The sequence below is a fragment of the Spermophilus citellus genome (assembly GCF_964194105.1).
Source record: "Spermophilus citellus genome assembly, chromosome: 13".
Taxonomy (NCBI): domain Eukaryota; kingdom Metazoa; phylum Chordata; class Mammalia; order Rodentia; family Sciuridae; genus Spermophilus; species Spermophilus citellus.
Genome location: NC_138193.1, coordinates 5,333,241 through 5,355,487, shown reverse-complemented (window position 1 = coordinate 5,355,487; position 22,247 = coordinate 5,333,241). Strand labels below are relative to the sequence as shown.

The 22,247-nt window shown below is 38.9% G+C and overlaps 1 protein-coding gene across 1 annotated transcript in view; it reads right to left on the bottom strand.

Annotated features, from left to right (window-relative positions):
- Window positions 1-8,216: 8,216 nt before the first annotated feature.
- The window catches only part of TMEM182 (transmembrane protein 182), a 49,253-nt gene continuing 35,222 nt past the window's right edge, over window positions 8,217-22,247 (bottom strand). Inside the window, exon 5 of the mRNA XM_081264868.1 lies at window positions 8,217-10,290. Within this exon, the coding sequence (XP_081120994.1) occupies window positions 10,070-10,290 (221 nt within the window). The 3' untranslated portion in view covers window positions 8,217-10,069. The remainder of the gene's footprint in view (window positions 10,291-22,247) is intronic.

Below are 22,247 nucleotides of genomic sequence, written 5' to 3'. Positions count from 1 at the left end.
GGTGTCCCTCAATAGATGAATGGATACAGAAAATGTGGTATATATACTCAATGGAATATTACTCATCTGTAAAGAAGAGTGAAATTATGGCATTTGCCAGTAAATGGTTAGAGTTGGAGAATATCATGCCAAGTAAAATAAGCCAATCCCACAAAACCAAAGGCCAAATGTTTTCTATAATATTCTGATGCTAATTCACAATAAGGTGGGAGGGCACTAGGGAAGAATAGCATTACATTAGATTAGGTAGAGGGAAGTGATGGGAGGGGAGGGAAGGGGGTGTATAGGGATAGAAAAGATAGTAGAATGAAACAGACATTATTACTATATGTATGTATGTCACTGCATGATCAATATGATCCTGCAACGTGTATAGTCAGAAAAATGAGAAATTATATCCCATCTATGTATGATATATCAAAGTGCATAAATGCATTCTATTGTCATGTATAACTAATTAAAACAAATACAATTTAAAACGAAAAAAAGAAAAGATACCACCCCACAATGTAAAAAAATAAATAAAATAAAAGAACTATCAGTACAAAGAAAGAGCTCAAAATCAGAGTTATCACTGTTGTTAAATCTGTCTTGACTTTCATTCAGTAGAAATTTAGAGAGCACAATTTATTTGTTCGTTTGTTTTGGGATTGAACCCAGAGTGCTTTACCACTGAGCTACATCCTCAGCACTTTTTTAGGTTTTGTTTTTTTGTTATTTTATTTTTGTTTGTTTGTTTGTTTTTGAGACAGGGTCTCACTACATTGCTTAGGACCTTGCAAAGTTGCTGAGGCTGGCTTAGAACTTGCGATCCTCCTACCTCAGCCTCTGAAGCTGCTGGGGTTATAAGCACGCACAACCATGACTTCATTTACCTACATTTATTTCACTCATGACGCCCTTGAATGGATGGTCACTATTATTCCTCCATCTCTATTCTACTTGGAGAATAGTGAAGTGACTAAAACAGGCAGGGCACTCTCCAAGGTCAAAGATCTAGCACTGACCAGGTCAGCATGTAGCTGTGCTGTGCAGGCTTGACTGTGGTTGAAAGGGCAGAGATAATTTTTGGAATATATTTAGTGACACAAAACCATGTCAAGGTGCTGGGGATGTGGCTCAAGAGGTAGCGCGCTCGCCTGGCATGCGTGCGGCCCGGGTTCGATCCTCAGCACCACATACCAACAAAGATGTTGTGTCCGCCAAATACTAAAAAATAAATATTAAAATTCTCTCTCTCTCTCTCCCTCTCTCTCTCACTCTCTCTTTAAAAAAAATGTCAAAACTATGGTATTGGATGAAAAAATAAGTTCACAAAACTTTGCATGACTGTCTTCTAATTACCTATCCGAACTACCCCATGATGCCTAGTGGCAGGCTTATGGATGAAATTTGCTTCTTTCTTGTTGTTCCTTTGTACTTTCTGCATGCCTAATGAATACCTCTATTATTACTTTTATTCATAAAGAAAATCAGCTTGGAGAATTAAAAGATGTCTTTAACATGTTTTTTTTTTTTTCCTCTGTCCTGTTGCATCTTTGCATAGGCTGGCACAGAACTTGGGAACTATTTGTAGGGAGGGACTTGGTAGGTAGCAACATTTTTAGCCGTCGGGCTCAATTTTTATGATTCAAACAATAATAACCAAATTAACTTGGTATACTTTGCCATCTGTGACCAACAGAGAAAAGTACTAGAAAATGTAAACTATTGAAGATGCAGTTAATCAATAACTCAAAAACCACAGTATCTACAAGAAAGAGATTTAGGCATTGATTCTGCTGGTAGACATTGAGGCCAATTATATAGAGTGCAGCAAAGGTAACAATTTGTCTGTATTTTTAGGAATAAATTATTTAAGAACTAAGGAGGCAAATCAGTGGTGAAATGCTTGCCTAGCCTACATGAGGCCTTGGTTTTGATTCCCAGCACAGCAGAACTAAAAAAAATAAAACTTTGGATATAATGAATTTAGAAAAATCTGAAAATTCAAATTAACCCTTTTTTAAAAAGTCTCCTTTCTGATTCTTTCAGAAAAGCTTTTTCATACACAATGCTTTGTCTTTTATCTTAAAGTAATCTGTATCACAATGGACAGCGTAAGTATATGGAATCCCAGTCCTGGATTCCAGTGCAGTAGCACCACATATTCTGATAGTCTTTAAATAGGAAGCTGAGAATTCTCATTAAACCAGGGGATGGCCTTCTGAGAGTCACTGTGATTCTTTCAGATACGAATAAAACTAATGCCACCAGATGTGAACAAGAAATTTCCTTCTCAATACTTACCTAGGGAAGAAAGTCAGGGATCATTTAACTATATTAGCAGTTTGTGGAATGGTCTAGATATACAGTAACCTTCTCAAACAGTCTGCTGTCCCTTTCTATTACTACTCAAAACTATAACAGATCTGACAACTGTGTTGACTCTTTGGGGTCTGATTAATGTGTTTTGCTTCTGAGCAGTGAAAACTATGACATTAGATCTATACAAAGTGATTTGCCAGACTTTTTGTAACAGCAACACCTAATACTGGAACTAGTACTTTGTACATATTCAGTAGGATTTTTGTTTGTTTTGTTTTGTTTTCTCAAGTTGAATCCAATGAGGGCTTTCTACATTCCAGGTACTGTCAACATCCTGACATCCTTTGAGGTAAGGTTGGTACCACTGTCCCTCCACGTGTACATTGGCATGCTCCATTCCACACTCAAGCATTGATCCCCTGATAGGGCTTAACTGGGTGGTAACTGTAGGCAGGTAGGGTGTGGCTGGAGGAGGTGGGTCCCTGGGGACATACCTTTGGCGTGTATATTCTGTGCCTCTCTTTTTGATTTCTGATTGTCATGTCGTGAGCTGCTCTTTTCCTCCACAATCTTCTGCCAAGATGTTCTGCCTCATCTTGGAGCCATGGAGCTGACTGTCTAAGGACTGAGACATCTGAAACCATGAGCCCCAAATAAACATTTTCTACTCTAAAATTGCTCTTATCCGATCTTTTGGTCACAGCAACAAAAATGTTGACTAAAACAACACTTGAACTTACTGCATTCTCCTAGGTCTTAAGACTGCTTGCTTTCACACATTCTTTTCTACCCAGATGCCTTAGAAATCTAAGTCATGTTTGATTCCTCCCTTTCTTCTCCTTATATCCAATCCACCAGCAAGGCCTTTCTACTTTGCCCCTGAAAATATACTGTAATGGCCCAATGATGCAAAGGAATGGAGCCTCCTAATTCCTCCAACACAGTCACAAACCTGTTCTTTCAATTCCTGGCCACATAAGCTGCCTTGTAGTTCCTAGATCACATCTGGCTCTTTTCCACTTGTCCCCCTACCTGAAATCTTCTTGCTGCCATTTTTCTCACACAGATAACCCTTTGATACTTTCATGCATCAGAATGTTCAGAATTCTCTCCTTTTAGAGAAACCTTCTCTGAGTATACAGCAAGCATGGTTTCTTATGTCATCGTCTTGTGTTTTATATCTATTTTTGTTCACTTGTTTCTTGTCTACATTCCTTGCTTGAGCTCTCATTTGAAGAATTAAATGACTATTTATGTTTAGTAAAATATTCAATATTTGGCACCATTCATGACACTTATCATAGGACACAATTCCCATTTATTGAATAAACTAGCAAATATTTTAGAGGAAGACATTGACCCAAAGTGAGGTGGAATAACTTGTTGATATATGGTTAAAATACAGGATTAGAATTCAGGTGTTTAGACACAGGCTCCTTACTCTTCCCTTTATACCATATCTGTCTCCATATAGGGGACCCAAGTAAGGAGCTCACAGGAAACCCAATTGGCTTAATTTTCTGCAAGGGAATTGAAAGAAAAAACCAACCATGGCATGCTTCTTTAGAAAGGAAATTTTGTTCAAAAAAGCTTATAAATATTAAATAAACATTTATAAAGTTATCGATTGATAGGTGGTTCCAAAAAGATGTTCATCAACACAATCGGTGCTGTTGTGAATTTACAGGGAAACACGATCAGCCTGTGGCACCTGCCTCACTGCCCGTGCCTGACCCCAGTCAGAGAAGGTCGTGAGAGCGCTCACCGAGTCTGTTCCCCTCACGCATGGAATATCCTCACGATGAAATGTGGCCTTCTTTTTAGCAAACCTCAAGAGCATAGGAAATTCTGAGACGTACAGACATATGCACACGTATGTTTAACAGGCATTTCTTACATACAGGCATACATGTATTATAGCACATGAAATATATTTATATTTTATATTTTTATAAATACGCATACTACATGTATGTGTATGTGAATATGTGTGTTTGTATTCAGACATATATATGCATATACTCACACCACTTGTGTGATATATAAAGAGGTTTATCCAGATCATACATACATATGCATACATGTCACAGATATATATGTATATAGGTATAGGTATAAACATGCCTAGATATGTATATGGACACATACATGTTAATCCTACTTTCTATTTCACACCTCTCCCAGGTATTAACCTACACCTACAACATCATAGAGAGAAAGTTCCCTTGTATTTTTGGAAAGTAAAGACACTCTATTGATATTCCTTATATTTCTTTGCATGCACTATGCTAAAATATAAGGCAATAAGCATTCCTCTTGGCACATCACTCTTTTTAAACTATGCTGTTTAAATGCCTATTTGTTTAGAGATTTTTTAATGCCAATAGTATCTGTAAGCATCAGTGAATTTTTTAACAGTGGCAGTCTCTCTTTAGAATTAATGGAAAAAGAAATGCTCAGAAAAGAAATATAAGAATTGTCATGTGAAGGGAAAACCATTCTACAGTTTCTATGAATTATGTCACAATAACTCTGTGCTGAGGGCCATTGCCAAGTAGGAATGACGCATCAAAATTTCCTTGCCAGCGTACCCCATGTTAAATGGACTTGCCTTGGAATTTCGCTGTGACATTGCATGTGTGTTTGAGAAAGGTGACCCTGCTCAAGGACGAGGGTGGATCCAGGTTTAGGGTGTATCCTGCAGTTTGAGGAAGTATCCCGCTCCTTGGGTTTAGGGCGTTCCAGTTTAAGACAAGTTTGAGGCGTTCCCGGTTTAAGACAATAGGGGTTTTAGGGAAGTTCGAGGTTGAAGATTATTGCTGCTGGGAATAGGGCGTTCCTGCTGCCTGAGTTCCCGTTGAGTTCTCGTGAGATTCAGAAAGTATTTGGAGAAGAAAGCCTCGTGGAGTAGGTGAATTGGGCGGCAGCAGAACTGGGATTTCCCCAGAACGTGTGTAGAGGCCGGTGTGAGTTCGGGAATAAAGAATTGCTGTTTGAATCGACAAAGCTGTGTGGTGGCTCGTGATCTTGTGCCCAGCCAAGACTGCGGCAACTCTGGACTCCCCAAAGCATGAGGATATTATAACCATGGCTGTGTGTGCATTCATTTGATCCCAGTGAGGCCTCTCCCCACTGAATTATCTGTATAATATCAACATTGATGCAGGATACCAATTACTCCCACCGTGCTTGTTTCATAAAGCCAATTTAGAGAATGTCTATCACCTGTGTACACCAGGAGTCCCACCCTCATTCTGATTTAGCCAGAAGAAGAATCTAAAATCACTCAATCCATTTATTTTTAAAGACACTTTATAAATTATATATAATTATAAATAAATTGTAATATGTATAATTTACATAGAAGAGGGTCAAATCACCTACATAATTTAGATTGAATTAAATAGAAATATTAGATTTATCATACTGTTCTTTATATCCAGAGGTAGATTCTTTTATGAAACTCCATCCTCCAGTTGCCTCTTTAAAACAATGAAGGATTAGGTCCTAAGCAACTTAAAAAGACCCTGACTCAAAAAAAATAGAAGATCTGGGATGTAGCTTAGTGGTGACACGCCCCTGGGTTCAATCCCCAATATAATCAATCATCAATTGATCAGTAAAATAAAACAATGAAGGATTGGAATTCAGGTCTTCAGACATGGGTCCCTTACCTTCCTACCACACAGAACAGGCTTAACAGCCCACAGCAGAGGAGCACAGCATTTGAGTCTAGAATGGGTCTCCAGTGTGTTTCCATCTGACTTCAGACTCTCCTCTTACCCCTCGACTGCTCCTGGAGTACACTGTCCCTAGTGTTCTCTTCGCCAGTTCAGAAACTCTGCACTCTAACTGGACGCCTGTCCTCCTTCTTCTTCCTGCTAACCAGACAGATCTATTAATCATAGGAAACTCCTCCACTGTTTCCCCACCTTCCTTGATTGTTAAATAGCTAAGGTTCTGTCTTCCCAGATTCTTCTGGGGCTTTGTTCCACCTACATTTGCTCATCACGGAGGAAGCGACTCCTTTAGACAATCAACAATCGTCTGGTTTTCTCCTGGGTGTGGTGGTGCACACCTGTCATCCCAGCAGCTTGGGAGTCTGAGGCAGGAGGATCCCAAGTTCAAAGCCCGCCTCAGCGACTTAGTGAAGCCCTAAGCAATTTTGTAAGACCCTGTCTGAAACTAAAAATGAGATGTTTTTTAATTTTTAAAAAAAATTAGGAAAGGGCTGGGGATGATGCTCAGTGGTTGAGCCCCTCTGGGTTCAATCTCTGGCAACAACAACAACAAAAAAAAAAAAAAAAAAACCCTCAGTTTTCTATTTTATCTCTTTTATATGAGCTCCCCATTCCAAGTGAAGTCCAACCAAAATCAAATCAGGTTTTGATTTTTGCCTATGAACAGATTTGTTCTTATAGCTGTGACACTAATGGTCTTTTCCCACAATTCCAATAACCTACAGATCACATCTACCTCATTTTACTAGTATCCTATATATGTTTGCACCTCAGACATTGTAAGTTTCTTGATAAGCCCAATTGGGTAACTTCTGTGAACATATAAATCAAGTTCCACATTGGCTGAATAAACCATCATCAGTTGAGCAAAACAATTAAAGTGGGCTCCAGGGAAACACAACTATATTACTGTCCCCCAAGAGAACTTGATTTTTAAAATTTTGCTTAGCTGAAATATATTGACTTAAGCCACTCAATTAATCTTTTTCTGCCAAAACTTATAATGTGCTCGCTCGTTCTCTCTCTCTCACATACACACATACACACAAACACACACACATACACAAACTCACTCACACATACACACACACACACAACCTATATATACATCTTGATGATTATTCTAAATAATACTTTATTCTCTATCATAGCCCTTTATAGATAGGTCTTTACCTTCAAATTCAATAACTACATTTCATAGATTAGTGGTAAAAATGACCAAATGATCTGATAGCACTTTTTTAAGTCTTACCATCAACACATAAATTGGGCATAAGCCTTGAGCTTCCCTGTACTCCTCTCCAACTGTGCCTCCTGCTGTCTGACTGTCCCAAGTCAGCTGAACAGGTACCAGTAGAAAAGCTCACAGCCTTGCCAAGTGTCCCAGGGATCATTCTCCATCATTCTCTGCCCTCTTTCATCACTCTTTCTAGAAGAATCACTGAAAATGCATCATGTTTGTTAAACTGAAATTTTATGATGTCAGTTCAACACTTTGGAAAACTTTTTTCTTTTTGGTATAGGGATTAAATCTAGGGGAACTTAACCAGTGAGCCACATCCCAGTGCTTTCTTTTATTTAAAGACAGGGTCTTGCTGAATTACTTAGGGCCTCGCTAAGTTGCTAAGACTGGCTTTGAACTCACAATTCTCCTGCCTCAACCTCTAGAGCCTCTGGGATTGCAGGCGTGTGCCACCATGCCCGGTTGGGGAAATTATTTTCACACTTTGCATTGAGGGCTTCTGAAAAGTAACCAATCCACTCATTATACAGATGAATGTAGTAAGGACGCATGGAAATAGTGTTTCAAATCAGATATAAGGCTGTTACAACAATCTGCTAAATATGCATACTATTTTTATGTATAGTTACACCTTACCTTCATTCCTTCGCCTAGGTAAATAGATGAAAATATGCACTTGAAATTAATTTTGATGGACATGGTACAACTCAAAAAGACTCTCCAAGTTGTGGCTCTCTGTAAAAGTGCCATACCCATCATCTGTTCAGGCAACTGCCTTATGATAAATACATGGTAGCCACTTAAGGATATTAGAAACTGAGGGTAATCATCTGAAATTTAGAAACATTCAAATCTTTACCGAAAGCAGGTTTGTACATGAACTCTAAATGGCATACAGTACTCCAGAAAAAGGTTTCACTCCACAGTTCTATGAAAAGGAATTGTATTTTCAAATGACATGAACTAATCAAACACATCTCAGTATCACTGGGAAAACTTAATGGCATGCCACCATATCACAGGCATTAAGCATAACAGAACCCATAGTTAATTTTCTGATAATCAAGCCAAAAAAGCCAAGAAGTAAATGGAGCAATATAAAAATGAAACAGAAAAAAATACAAAGGTAAAGTTCCAGCAAAAGCACATTTATGATATCACTGAAATGACTTGAGAAACCAGTTAAACCCCTGGAGCTTTTAAAAAATTATTATATTTACAGGCAGGTCCTGTTACTCAAATGCCCTCCTGGTTATGTAGATAGATCAGACCCCTGCTATTTCTCCAAAGTTCCCTCCCCTGAAAACAGGAGTAATGATAGAGCATATGATGTACAGAAAGGGCTAGCGGACGTTCTCCATTGCAGCAACAGCTGGATGCGAAGGGAGAGTCCGTCTTTCCCAAAGCATCATCCAGGTGACCATTCCTCTGCCTCAGTCCCACTTTCCATCTCACCACAGTTGCAAAATGAAACTCAGCTTCCAACAAAGCTCTTGCGCTGTGCTGTTCCTCCATTCCTTGGCTCCAAATTTCTCCTTGATGGAAGCTTCCAGAATGAAAAACACAACCTGTGCCCCTCAGATGGGTTTGATTTCAATCAACATTGGAGCCAAACAAACATCTTTGACATGCAAATGTCTGTGCTCGTGAATCACATGAAATTACTCCTTTTCTTCCAGGAGGTTAAAGAAAATTGTGGATCCGTAAATGTTAACACACCTATGGTAAAGATGAAGAAATTGAGGGGCAGTAACTAATGGAATCAAGTGAGCAGAAGAATTGGAACCCACAAAATCTGGGGGAGAGTTAACATTTCATGTTCTTTCATAAAGCAAGACTATTATAATCCTCATATGGAAGTATTTTGAAACTTTATAGCTAGAGAATATTAAAAGCATGTTTCATCGATAAATTTTCACAGGCAGAAAATCTTAGCAATATAATTTTTAAGTGGGAATTTTAAAATATCAAATAGAATTATGTACTAAGCTGAGGTGCTTGATTTTTACATATTTTAAAACATATTACATTACATAATTAATCCCCTTTAAATTCATAAAATTCTCTTCTGCAGTATACAGAAGTTGGTATACAGATATACTGCTTTTAAATGTAGTTGAAGGTTTGTGTAAGCATGTACAGTTAGGAGAATAAAGTTAGGTGATCAAACTATTGTTGGTAAGAAAGTAGAAAGAATAAACTTACTCTTGGTTTCTTTTGCTGCTGCCCATTTTAACTTAGGAGTCCCTGGCTCCTGTTAACAGGAACAACTGCAGTCTATTTTTAAGTAATGAATAATTTGCTTACAGGAGACTGTCGATGGGGTACATGGATATGGATGTGGGTAGAGAAGAAGTGAAATACATTTTCTGACATTTATTTTCCATCTTTAATTATTCTCCTAAGTTTTTTTTTCCTCAATCAGTGGCAGAAGTGAATGTGAGCAAGGAGACTTTAAACCAACCTTGATTTGACCAGGTAAGGGTCGCATGCTACTGTCAGACCTTTGCAATCCCTGTGAACTCCAAAATATGAAATGAAAAGAAGGCCTATTTACCTGCTCCCTAGAGATTAAGTCCTTGCTAGTACTTAAAAAAGATGCAAACATATTGGTATTCAGAGAAATTCTAGAACCTTCTTACAGAGGAAATAACAAGTAAAATGATTCCTTCAAGATAACAAAAGGTACATCAATTAACATTATGTTGATACCATTATGAAAACACAAATAAGCTCTGTTTTAAAAATCTCTCAAAAAATTCCGGTGGCAATGGTTTGATTAGTGATGTATCTGAATATGTCGTCCAACGAGTAGGAAGAGCAACCCAGCCATCAGAGAAAAAAAAATCCCAGCTGGAGCCAGGAAAAATGACCAGCCGTACAGGACGGAAGGGGTGAACTCCAAGCAGTCTTTCATTTTCATGCTTGTATAGCTTTCCATGTCGGCCACTGCCTGGACCCAGATGACATACAGCAACACCACCAGTGAAAACAGGACACCTGAGAAGGACAAAACAAACACTGTCACTTTCTGAACTTGTTGCCACAGAAATACTGCGTGAAACCCATCCATCACTTGAGGCTCTGCCTCTGTAGGTATCACTAGCTGCCTCATATATGGGATGATGCACTCGTAATAGGCTCACCCTTCACCTTCGATTTTCAGAGTCTTGTGGGAAGGCCCAACTCAGCGGATGAATAGTAGCCACCGCTGATGTGCATTTATCAGTACTTACCACTGATGTTTGCAAACATCAGAGTCCAAATCCCAGTCCTTGTGGGATGGCATTCTAACGCTTGTTGGTTCTTTTATTGTATGCCTGGTTTGGGTTGAGCACTGCAATACATTCTCTCTCTTAACTTATACAATAAAACAGCAAAATATGTACCATTACTCCTGCTCCCTTTTTTAAGAATACACAGACCCAGATGGTGGTTTTCAGAGCTAATTGTCAGCCCAGGTCTTTCTGATTGTAGTTATACCATCATAACCCAGCTATCGAGAGATGCAATTAATTAGGAACCATGAAAGTAGAAGCCAAGATGGGTGCCAGACAAGGAAAGAGAAGAAAGTGCTGAACACACAGAGAAGAACATCCATGATTCTTTAAAACATGAAATGTACATACTGCTGGGCACGGCGGCACATGCCTGTAATCCCAGTAGCTTGGAAGGCTGAGGCAGGGGGATTGAAAGTTCAAAGCCAGCCTCAGCAACTTTGTGAGATCTGAAGGAACTTTGTGAGGCCCTGTCTCAAAATCAAAAGGGCTGGGGATGTGACTCAGTAGTTAAGCACCCCAGGATTCAATTTCCAGTAAAAAAAAAAAATACATACTGAAGATTGATTGCACCATTTTCAAATAGTGTCTTGAAAGTTTGAGGGAGGGGTTGACGATAAATATTCTGAGGAATATAAAACCCCAGGTTCAAGATCAAAAGCCTTATGAAATGGAAGGAAGGAAATCAGGAAAGAAGGAAGGAAGGGAGTGAGGGAGGGAGGGAGGGAGGGAGATGGTAATGGAAGCCAACATAACAATTTATCAACAACTTCCATGTAACTATACTACACCAGGCAAAACCATACTTGGTTTTGAGAGTAGAGAAAGTATTACACGCTGAACCATTGACCTTGACATGTGATATCACAGACAGTTTTGTGAACTCTGAAGTTGGAAGAATACCTCTTAGCCATATAATTTTTCAAGTAACTGTTACTATAATTACCAGAGGAGAATAATACCTCTGTACCAAGCTACAGTCTATAGAGAGTCACTTATGCTGATTTCCTACCAAGTGAAAATCCACACATTAGACACACAGCCTAGGGATTCAGATGTGTCCCAAAGCAAAATATATTTGAAGGCAAATGTTATTTGTCCAAAAGTCCCAACTCAAACATGCTAAGGATTATTACACTCATTGAATTACTCAGCCAAACCATTAGGTATTGTGTTAATCGGATTTCTGTCACTGTGACAAAATGCCTGAGACAGTTTATAAGAATAAATTGTTCTGGCTCGTGGCTTCAGAAGTTCAAGTCCATGCTTGCTTGGACTTCTATCAATAAGCCTCTCTCCCTCCCTTCCTTCCTTCCTCCCTCCCTCCCTCCCTTCCTTCCTTCCTGATTTCCTTCCTTCCATTTCATAAGGCTCTTGATCGTGAACCTGGGGTTTTATATTCCTCAGAATATTTATCGTCAACCCCTCCCTCAAACTTTCAAGACACCATTTGAAAATAGTGCAATGAATCTTCAGTGTGTACTTTTTTTCTGGAAATTGAACCCTGGAGCCTGGGGTGCTTAACCACTGAGTCACATCCCCAACATCTGTTGCTGTTGTGTCTTCAGTGAAGCAGAAGATCATGGAAAAAGTGTGTGGCAAAGAAAAAAGGCTCAGCTCATGGTGGCCAGGAGGCAAAAACAGGGAACTCCCCATTCTGAGGAATCCTCCCATTAGACCCCACCTCCTAAAAGTTCCACCACTTCTCAGTAGCACCACAGGCTGCCAATCAAACTTTTATTACATGGCCTTTAGGGGCATTGCAAATCCAAACTCTAGGGGGTATAAAATCTCCATGTGCTAATGCTAATATGTCTCAAAAGTAATGCAACTCTGCTACTCGGAGCAGAAACAGAGGCTTATTGATAGAAGAGGTCAGCTTTTAAGAGCCTGGCCATCTATCACACTTTGCATATTAACTGCATTCCTACTGTACTGTGGATGTCTCACCCCAATTGAGCGATCAATTTTATAAAGAATCTTGAGGCATTAACACAGAAGAAAGGTTCATAAATATGTTTCAGTGTGCCAGTACTAGAGCTTGAACTTTTCTCATAATCAGGATACCAGGTACAGAGCAAGGAGGAATCAGCATAGATGCTTCACTAATAAGAAACATCATTCACATAGTAGTCTCCAGTGTGCATGCAAATACTGGTGCACAGATCAGAGAGAGAAAGCCACTGAACAACAAATATCTCATAAAGAAATAGTAAAGTCATAGATGTCAGCAAACCAACTCCTTAGAAAGCTGTACAACAGATTTTGACAATATGGCCATGCTGTGTGCGTTCTAGTGACTCTGCCTTCCAATACAATTTCCAGCAAATACATACACACTGTTCTCTGGTAATGTGAAGGTCTGGCTTAGTTATTTGCATAATATCTTTTGGCTTATGCAAACACCGTGCACACCTTAGTGTTGTGGTTTTTATCTTTTTTACATGATGTGAATCTCATGCTTTCATATATCTTATGATAAAGGGAAATCGCTCTTGTGAAAAGCCAGTAGCTCTATACACATCAAAAGTTGTAAAACTCAACTCAATTTAAGATTATTAAAAGTGTATTGAGGGTAATCACATAGATGATTCTTAATAACGAAGAATTAACTTATATTTAAACATTGTCATTATTTGAGAAGGAATCAAATTAGAAAAGCATTGAAGAATAGTCATTTCTATTACAACAGCCTTTAACTTGTTTACTAATTGAAGATGCAGTCCATTTAATTTGTATCAAATCAGTTTATGATTATATCTCACCCATGGGGTAAAGTAGTCAGTGCCTCCCTACCCATTAAACGACAAATGGTGCTTGTGGTATGTGTGTATATGTGTGCATGTGTGTCTGTGTTGAGAAAGAGAGAGAGATGGAAAACGAGCTAACCAACATTGGTAAAGTGTCTACACCAAAGGGCAAAGATTTAGCTGATAATGCAGCAAGAATTTATCACAGGGCCTTACATGAGGTCTGTCGCCAAGACAAGAGGCAGAGGCTACTATTTATAGCTGCACTGATAAAGAGATAAATGCTTTAAAACTAATTTGCGTCATGGGTCCTATCACCAGAAAATTCAGTTACAAATTTGAAAGGGATGGAAAGCTAGAATAAGCCCTATGGCATTGGACTAAACTTGAATATATCAGTGTGGATTCATGATTTCCATTGGATGAATGGATAGAGAGGGATGGATGGATGGATGGATGGATGGATGGATGGATGGATGGATGGATGGACAGGAGAGAAGCAAATGTAGAAGCAAGAGTGTCTATGTGTTTCTTTTAAAACATGCATGTCTAATATGTTGTGGCTCTGTTCTCTGAGAGGGTCTGAAAGCATCGTCACCAGTAGCACGGGTCACCAAACCTTGACTTGTCCAGATCTTGACTTCTCAAGGAAATAGCTGAAGCCAGGCTGTGTCAAGACGTGCATGATGACCCTGGACATCTTGTAATTTCACAAAGTAAAGACGTGTTGGAAGAAAGATGGACGTGAGGCATTTCTCCAAAGCTCCTGGGTGAACACAGGAGTGTTCAGAGGTGAAATGATTGGATTGTGAGACTGTAGCCCACTCAGTCCCTCCTAGCTTGACAGGACTGGGGCGGTGACTGGAGGAAGCAGTTCACTGGGGGTGTGCCCTGGAAGGGTTCGTCTTCCCAGTGGTCCCTTCTCCTTCCTCTCTCTGCTTCCTGGCCATCATGAATGAGCAACCTCCCTCCACCACCCCTTCTACCATGATGCTCTTCCTCACCTCAGGCCCAGGGCAATGGAGTCAGCCAACCACAGATTCAACCTCTGAAAGTGTGGCACAAAATAAACTTCTCCTCCTCTCCCGTTTTTCTGTGAGTTATTTTGACAACAGCATCAAAATGCTGGCTAACATAGTGGTGTTTCTAGTAGCCAGTTTGATGGGGCCTCCTATAGCCCAAACTGAGAAAACGATCATCAAATACTGCCACATTATATCTTATTGAATACAATAGGAAGCCACAGAAATATAAACAGATTAGTGAATATATAAATGCAGAGAAGGGAAAGCTATCCCTAATAGTAGTAAACCAAATGATGAATGTAGAAGAAATGGAAGAATTAGAGATCACCACTTGGCATTCATTTAATAACAAGAAACTAAAAGGGACACTAAAACAGGAGTTGAATTTGGATAGAATAAAAAGATATTTACATAGGCTCAGAATTTCTCTCCACAAAATACTTGCTAGTTGTAAAGGGGGATATATTAACTTTATCCTAAAGAAATGCAGTGAATGACCACCATATTCAAGTGATCAAAGTTAACATCACCAGGGCTGTGACAAACCAACATCACATGTCACTCGATGGACTGCGCTGGGGAGAACACAGCATCACTGCTATGAGAGTGTACCCCAAAATGCAAAGCCCAAGTTCAGTCACAAAGAAACAGCAAACACCCCAATTCAAGATCATCCTACAAAATCAAGGACCTTTATTTTTTCAAGTGTCAAGGTCATGAAGGCCACTGAAGGACTTGCTCTGGTTTGGTGGAGTCTCCAGTGACACAACAAGGAAAGAGGATCCACAATTCAGGATTAGATCCTTCTGCAACAAAGACATTGATGGGACATTAGCAAAACTCAAACGGAGACTCTGGGTGAAAGGATTCACAGTTTCAATGTTAATCTGGAGATAGTCTTCATCAAGCCCAAATGAATGACTTGAAAGCAAAAGTGTGGCAGAAGTCTGTGGCCTTGTAGGTTGGGAGGAAGACAGAGGAGGGGGAGACAGGAAGGAGGGGGTGAGGGTGTGCATCCACCCAGCAGTACCTGTCTCCCTTTGGTGGGACAGCGTGACTATTATTAATGGGCAGTAACAGCCTTGATTTGGTCCACCTACCATGTAGAATGTCCCCACTGGGACAAAATAGAAGACTATTATTATTCCTTGATATCTCTTAAGACTCTCATTTATATAAATAGAAACAATAACTGGCTTAAGGAACAGATAAGTTACATTTCCAACTCATTTGCCCCAGTGATTTTTAGCAGGAATAGGAATTATTGCTAACATTTAGGTAGCAATTTGTTTTTAAATAATATTATTTGTAAATTTTATCATATATTTTTAAAGCACAAATTTATTTACAATTAAATTTTATGATACTATTTTTTTAAGTCCAATTTTAAAATTCATGACATAGGTCACTGGAGGCAGAGTCAAAACTTGACACCAGGGGCTGGGGTTGTGCTCGGTGGTAGAGCACTTGCCTGGCACATGTGAGGCACTGGGTTCGATCCTTAGCACCACATAAAAATAAAACACGGTACTGTGTCCATCTACAACTAATAAAAAAAAGTAACATGATGAAAAAAAATGTGACACCAAAGCTGAAGAAGATTTATGATCATAATAAAACCAGGGGCGAATAATTGGCACAAAGAGAACACTGAGTCTCTTATTGGTACCATGTGGAAAAATCATTCAAACTTATGAATTTGCATGGATTATCTTACAAAGTTAAAAAATTTTCCCAAAGGAACTCTTTTTTGAGACAATGGACATATAAAATTGCATCACAAATAGACATAGGAATGTAACTGAACTATGAAAACAAAATATAAAATATACATAGACGGCATATGATAATCACCATATGGAACAAAAACATGAGAATTACCCCAAGTCCAGGTCAAATACTGAGAAATAAAAGTGTGCCTCCTTAATATTTCACAAAAACAAAAACATAAAATAATGCATGCTGTAAAAATCTTTTTTACTGCTTTTATAAAAAAAAAAAAAAAACAGATTTAAAAATACTTTCCCTTGGGAGAAAATTAGCCACAGAAATGAAACTTTTCTTCTAAAACAAAAAAAAATAGGCAAATGGAACTTCTTTATTCTCGTCTTGTACAGACATGCTTTTGTTTTAAAGAGAGGGTGTTTTAAATTTATTTAAGAAGGATAAACTTGATCTTGAACCATTTGGATATAACTAAACTTTCTCTGAATGTGATTTAGATTAAATCAAAGGCAGTGATCAGCTGCTTGGGGAAGAAGCATCAATTCGAGCCTCTTCTTTGGCTTCCAGACAAATACAGTGGCAACTCATGTCAACTTCCAATAGGCTTAAGAAAGGCCATTGGATGTTGTAATTAAAAAAAAAATGTGTTATGAAGGAAGTGAAGGTAGAAAGAAATTTAGAATTAGAAAATGGTCTTTCCTCTACTTGGACGGGCAACCACAGTAGACATGGGATGTGATCCAGCAAGCGCATCCACATAGAAGTATGAAGTATTGAAGTCACCCATGATTATTGTGTTGTGGTCTATTTGATTCTTGAACTTGAGGAGAGTTTGTTTTATGAACATCGCAGCGCCATTATTTGGTGCATAAATATTAATAATTGTTATGTCTTGTTGGTGAATGGTTCCTTTTAACAGTATATAATGTCCTTCCTTATCCCTTTTGATTAACTTAGTCTTGAAGTCGATTTTATTCCATATGAGAATGGCCACCCCTGCTTGCTTATGAGGACCATGTGCATGGTATATTTTTTCCCAACCTTTTACCTTGAGCCTGTGTATGTCTTTTCCAATCAGATGTGTCTCCTGGAGGCAGCATAAAAGGGTACTCTTGTACACTGCTGGTGGGACTGCAAACGGGTGCGGCCAATTTGGAAAGCAGTATGGAGATTCCTGGGAAAGCTGGGAATGGAACCACCATTTGACCCAGCTATTGCCCTTCTCGGACTATTTCCTGAAGACCTTAAAAGAGCACACTACAGGGATACTGCCACATCGATGTTCATAGCAGCACAATTCACAATTGCTAGACTGTGGAATCAACCCAGATGCCCTTCAATAGATGAATGGATAAAAAAAATGTGGCATTTATACACCATGGAGTATTACACAGCACTAAAAAATGACAAAATCACGGAATTTGCAGGGAAATGGATGGCACTAGAGCAGATTATGCTTAGTGAAGCTAGCCAATCCCTAAAAAACAAATACCAAATGTCTTCTTTGATATAATGAGAGCAACTAAGAACAGAACAGGGAGGAAGAGCAGGAAGAAAAGATTAACATTAAACAGAGACATGAGGTGGGAGGGAAAGGGAGAAAAAAAGGGAAATTGCATGGAAATGGAGGGAGACCCTCATTGTTATACAAAATTACATATAAGAGGTTATGAGGGGAATGGGATAACAAACATGGAGGGAAATGAATGACAGTAGATGGGGTAGAGAGAGAAGATGGGAGGGGAGGGGAGGGGGATAGTAGGGGATAGGAAAGGTAGCAGAATACAACAATTACTAATAGGGCATTATGTAAAATTGTGGATGTGTAACCGACGTGATTCTGCAATCTGCATTTGGGGTAAAAATGGGAGTTCATAACCCACTTGATTCTAATGTATGAAATATGATATGTCAAGAGCTTTGTAATGTTGTGAACAACCAGTAAAAAAAAAAGAAGTATGAAGTAAACATCATAACATCCGGAGATGATAGCGTCAGCTTACTCACTGAGGCTATTTTCAGAAGATGAGGATGAGGTCTTCTCTGATTAGTGTCCACCAGGGTCAGACATTTCCCCTGAGGCACATCTCAGACTAGACCTGGAAGGCAGGTGTGGCCACCAGGTTGGAGACATTCACGACCTCCCAGCAACAGGGAAAAAATAAGGGGGCCGTGGAGGGGCGCGGGCAGGTAAAGTTTTAGGTGGAACTGCTGGCGAGCTAGCAGGGGAGTTTGTGCTAAGCACAGAGACAAAGACAGAATCTGGGGGGGGGGGGTGAGGATGTCAAGGAGAGCAGCCTTTAGTAGAGTGGTGAACTTTTAGCCAAGAGAAAACTTATAAGGGATGTGTTTGCTGTAATTTTCTAAGAAGAAGCATAGCAATTCATTAAGCATGGTAATCATGGCTGGGTGTAGTGGTGCACGCCTGTAATCCCAGCCACTCAAGTACAGAGGCAGGAGGATCATAAGTTCAAAGCCAGCCTCAGCGACTGGGCAAGGCCCTGATCAACTTAAGGAGAGCCTGTCTCTAAATAAACAACTTAAAAGCAGGGCGGGGATGAGGCTCCATGGTTAAATGCCCCTGGGTTTAATCCTCAATACTAAAAAAAAAAAAAAAATCAGGGGAGCAGTAATCATGAATGCTTTTCCTACATCTGCGTGCGGACACTGAAGAGCCAACTAACAACATGCCTGTGGGGAGCTTTTGCAGGTTTTAATCTTTCTCATATGAGCACTCATTTAATGAGCCTATTCTTGATATTTGAAGGTATTATATTAAACCCCAATAATCTGAAGGTTTTTCTAATGGGTGAAGACATTCCCATCTCTTGTCTCTCTTTCTTATTCATTTAATTATGTATGCTTTATAGAGTAAAATGTACCTATTCCCAGTGTGTGATTTGATAAATTTTGACAAATGTCAACACCAGTGTAGTCCCAACCCACTAACAATGTACTCCTCACTCAGAGAGGTCCTGTATGCCCATCATTTCCCCACCCACCAAAGCCTCTATCACAATGGCTTAGTTTTGCCCTTAGAACATCCTGTAAGTGAAATCATAATGATATGCTGCCTGATGCTTTCAGCTGTTTTACTGACCATAATGACTGAGAATTCATCTGTGCCTTGGAGGTGCTACTCCATTGCCTGAGTACACCCCAACTTGTCTATCTGGTCATCTTCGGATGAACAATTGAGTTGCTTCTTGATTTCAACTATTAAGAATTAAGCAACTAGGGATATGTTGCTTTGCTATGTTCTAAGATATATAGAGAGTGTTGAAATGATGGAAAGCATTTGCTTAGACAAATAGTTTTTTTTTTTTAATTGCACTAAGAACACCAGGTCCTACTGATATATGGTAGAGACCTGAAGTCCACAGGCTAAAGGTCCTTCCCTTCTCTTCAATGAGACTTGCTAAAGCTGACTGAGAACACAGTTCTTTTAAAAATTGCCTTAATTATCTTCCCTCAAACAACAGTTTTCCAAACAAAACTTTTGACAGTTGCTTAAAAGCACTCAGAGTGATTAAGTTTTCTAAGTGCCTGAGGCACAAGGATTGTTTTGTGACTGGTTGTTTTTAGTCCCTTCATTCATTTTAAAACTTTAATTATTACTGGCAACATTTTTAAATGACATGTAAATGAACATCATGCAGCTTAAGTGTAAAATGCACACTGTCACCAGGTCTCAACCTGGGAACACTCACTCTCTCACCATTTTTTTCCTGGACTCCTTTGGAAAGAGAAGTGACTCTCAAAATACTTGGGGACCCTCAATTAGGGGACCAAAAAGGAGAAGAAGATGGCTTTGTGAAGACCCGCAGATGGCTTCACCTCCCAGGAGTGCTCCTTCACACTATGCCCTGGGGCTCAGGGGGATTATTGGATTTGAGTCCTGCATTCAGGAAAGACTCCCAATTAGACTTTGGATGATATCTGCAAATGATATTCCATAACAGTCCCCTATTACCTGTGGTTTTGTTTTCAATGGTTTCAGATTCCCAGGGTCAACTGTAGGCCAAACATATTGAATTGAAAATTCTATAAATAAGTAATTCATAAATTTTAAATGACTTTTATTACAGTATATTGTTGCAATTGTTCCATTTTATTTGGTAGTTATTGCTCTCAATTTCTTACTGTGCTTAACCCATTATGCCTCAGGTTTTTAATTTTATAAATATTTCAATAAAATTAACACAGGAGCATTAATATAGGTTGGAAATGTTAATCTAGAACATATATTATTATGTTAATTAATATTAATTATCATTACAATTATTAATTACATAATTATATTATCATTATTGTATAATTATATTATATACTATATGTAAGTGTTTTAGATGTTCCACATCTGTAACAATGGGACAAAATGGGTTAATTTAGAAATTAAACTTTGTCATCAGGACACATACATAGGGAAAAAAAAACATATTATGTATAGTTTTCAGGAATTCATGGGCAATCTTAGAATACACTCCCTGAGCGTGGCAGGGGACTATCACATATAGGGTCATTTCACCTATGCATTTTGTTTTAAGTATAGAGCATTAAGTAATTAAATACAAGCACTTTTAAAATGCCAAGTATTTGCAAGCCTGTTTCCCCCTTTTATGTGCTAGAAACCTTAAGAATTGTGGGGCTTGAGGCCTTTCTCAGTCCCCGGGAGGCCCCGGGTATCATACTAGCAAAGGATGGGGATCCAGCAGGCTGACTTGCTCTCAGAGCCAGATCCCAAGGTCCAGCCGTACACTTCTCTCTACATGTTAGATAAAGAAAAAGGGAGAATGCCAATTCTACATTTGTTAAAACGTAAAACTTATCATCATATTGTAACATATATCCAAAGCAATCTCATAATTACTGCATTCATTAAAGAATGAGATAGTTTTTCTGGGAAAATAAGCTCAATTTTTAAAAAATAGTTTGGATCGTGTTTTGTAACAATTAGTTCTTTCATCTTTACATTAATAGGCTATTGTTTTCTCTTATACTAAGCTTATGCTCATTTTGATGTATCATATTTCAGAAAAATGTAGAACAACTAATGCTTCCCTCCATTCTTCAGTTTCTCAGAACTTGTTTCCTGCTGATTTTTCTCCAATTGTCTGAGACAACTGTAATCCCTTACATAGTAATATCATGGTTACACCTATCTGATTTCCCAATATTCCCTGCTGCACATTCCAAATTCATTAATTTGAATTTTCCACACCACCTTCCAAACTCATTAATTGCCTCTTCTCTTTCATTTTTCCAGACTCATATTTTTGAACCCACATAAAGCATATTGGATTTCCCAAACATTTCTGACTTTCTTAGGCTGGCATGATAATTATCAGCATTATACATCTGTATTACTCAATACTCTGTTCTCTATTGACAATTATGATCCTGAGGTTTTATGCATCCTTACAATTAGGATTTAACCTGGAAAGCAGGGTTTCATTGAATGTTATTACTCACAGTAACTGATTTTCAGGATATTGTTTTTTTTAAAAGTATTTATTAGTTATTGATGGACATTTACTTATTTATTTGTTTATACGTGGTGCTGAGTCAAATCAAACCCAGTGCCTCACACATGCTAGGCAAGTGCTCTACCACTGAGCCCCAGCCCCAGCCCTCAGGATATTGTTGATGGGCACAAGCCTAGATTCTGACCACACTGGTTCATATCTCACCCTTAAGTTTCAGTGGCCAGAAAACTCTACACTTTACTCAGTACACTTGAGAAGTTTTGTTACTTCTTCATCTAACTGTCTTCATTGGGAAAATAGAAATGAAGGGCAAGTGTCCCTTCAGAAAACAGTCTTGAGGAACGGAATGAGATACAACACCTGGCACCATACTTGAAACATAGCAACACCTGATAAACATTAGGCTGTGTTTGCTATCATCATCCTTCTTAAGCTCTGGCATGAGCTACTGCTAATGTCTAGAAACTATCACTCTCTGAAATATTTTAAAGCATTGCATGTGACTGAGTTATTTCAGGATGGCCAAGAAGCAAAAGAATCATCTCCCATGGCCCCTTCTAGTTCTAAGAACTAAAGTGAGGAAATGATTACCTCAGTGTCTTATTACAACTCTCCACAAGGTGGCACCAGTCATCCCACAGTCCTAGTACTGAAGATCTTGAACAGAAGATGAATCCAGACTTTTACTCATTC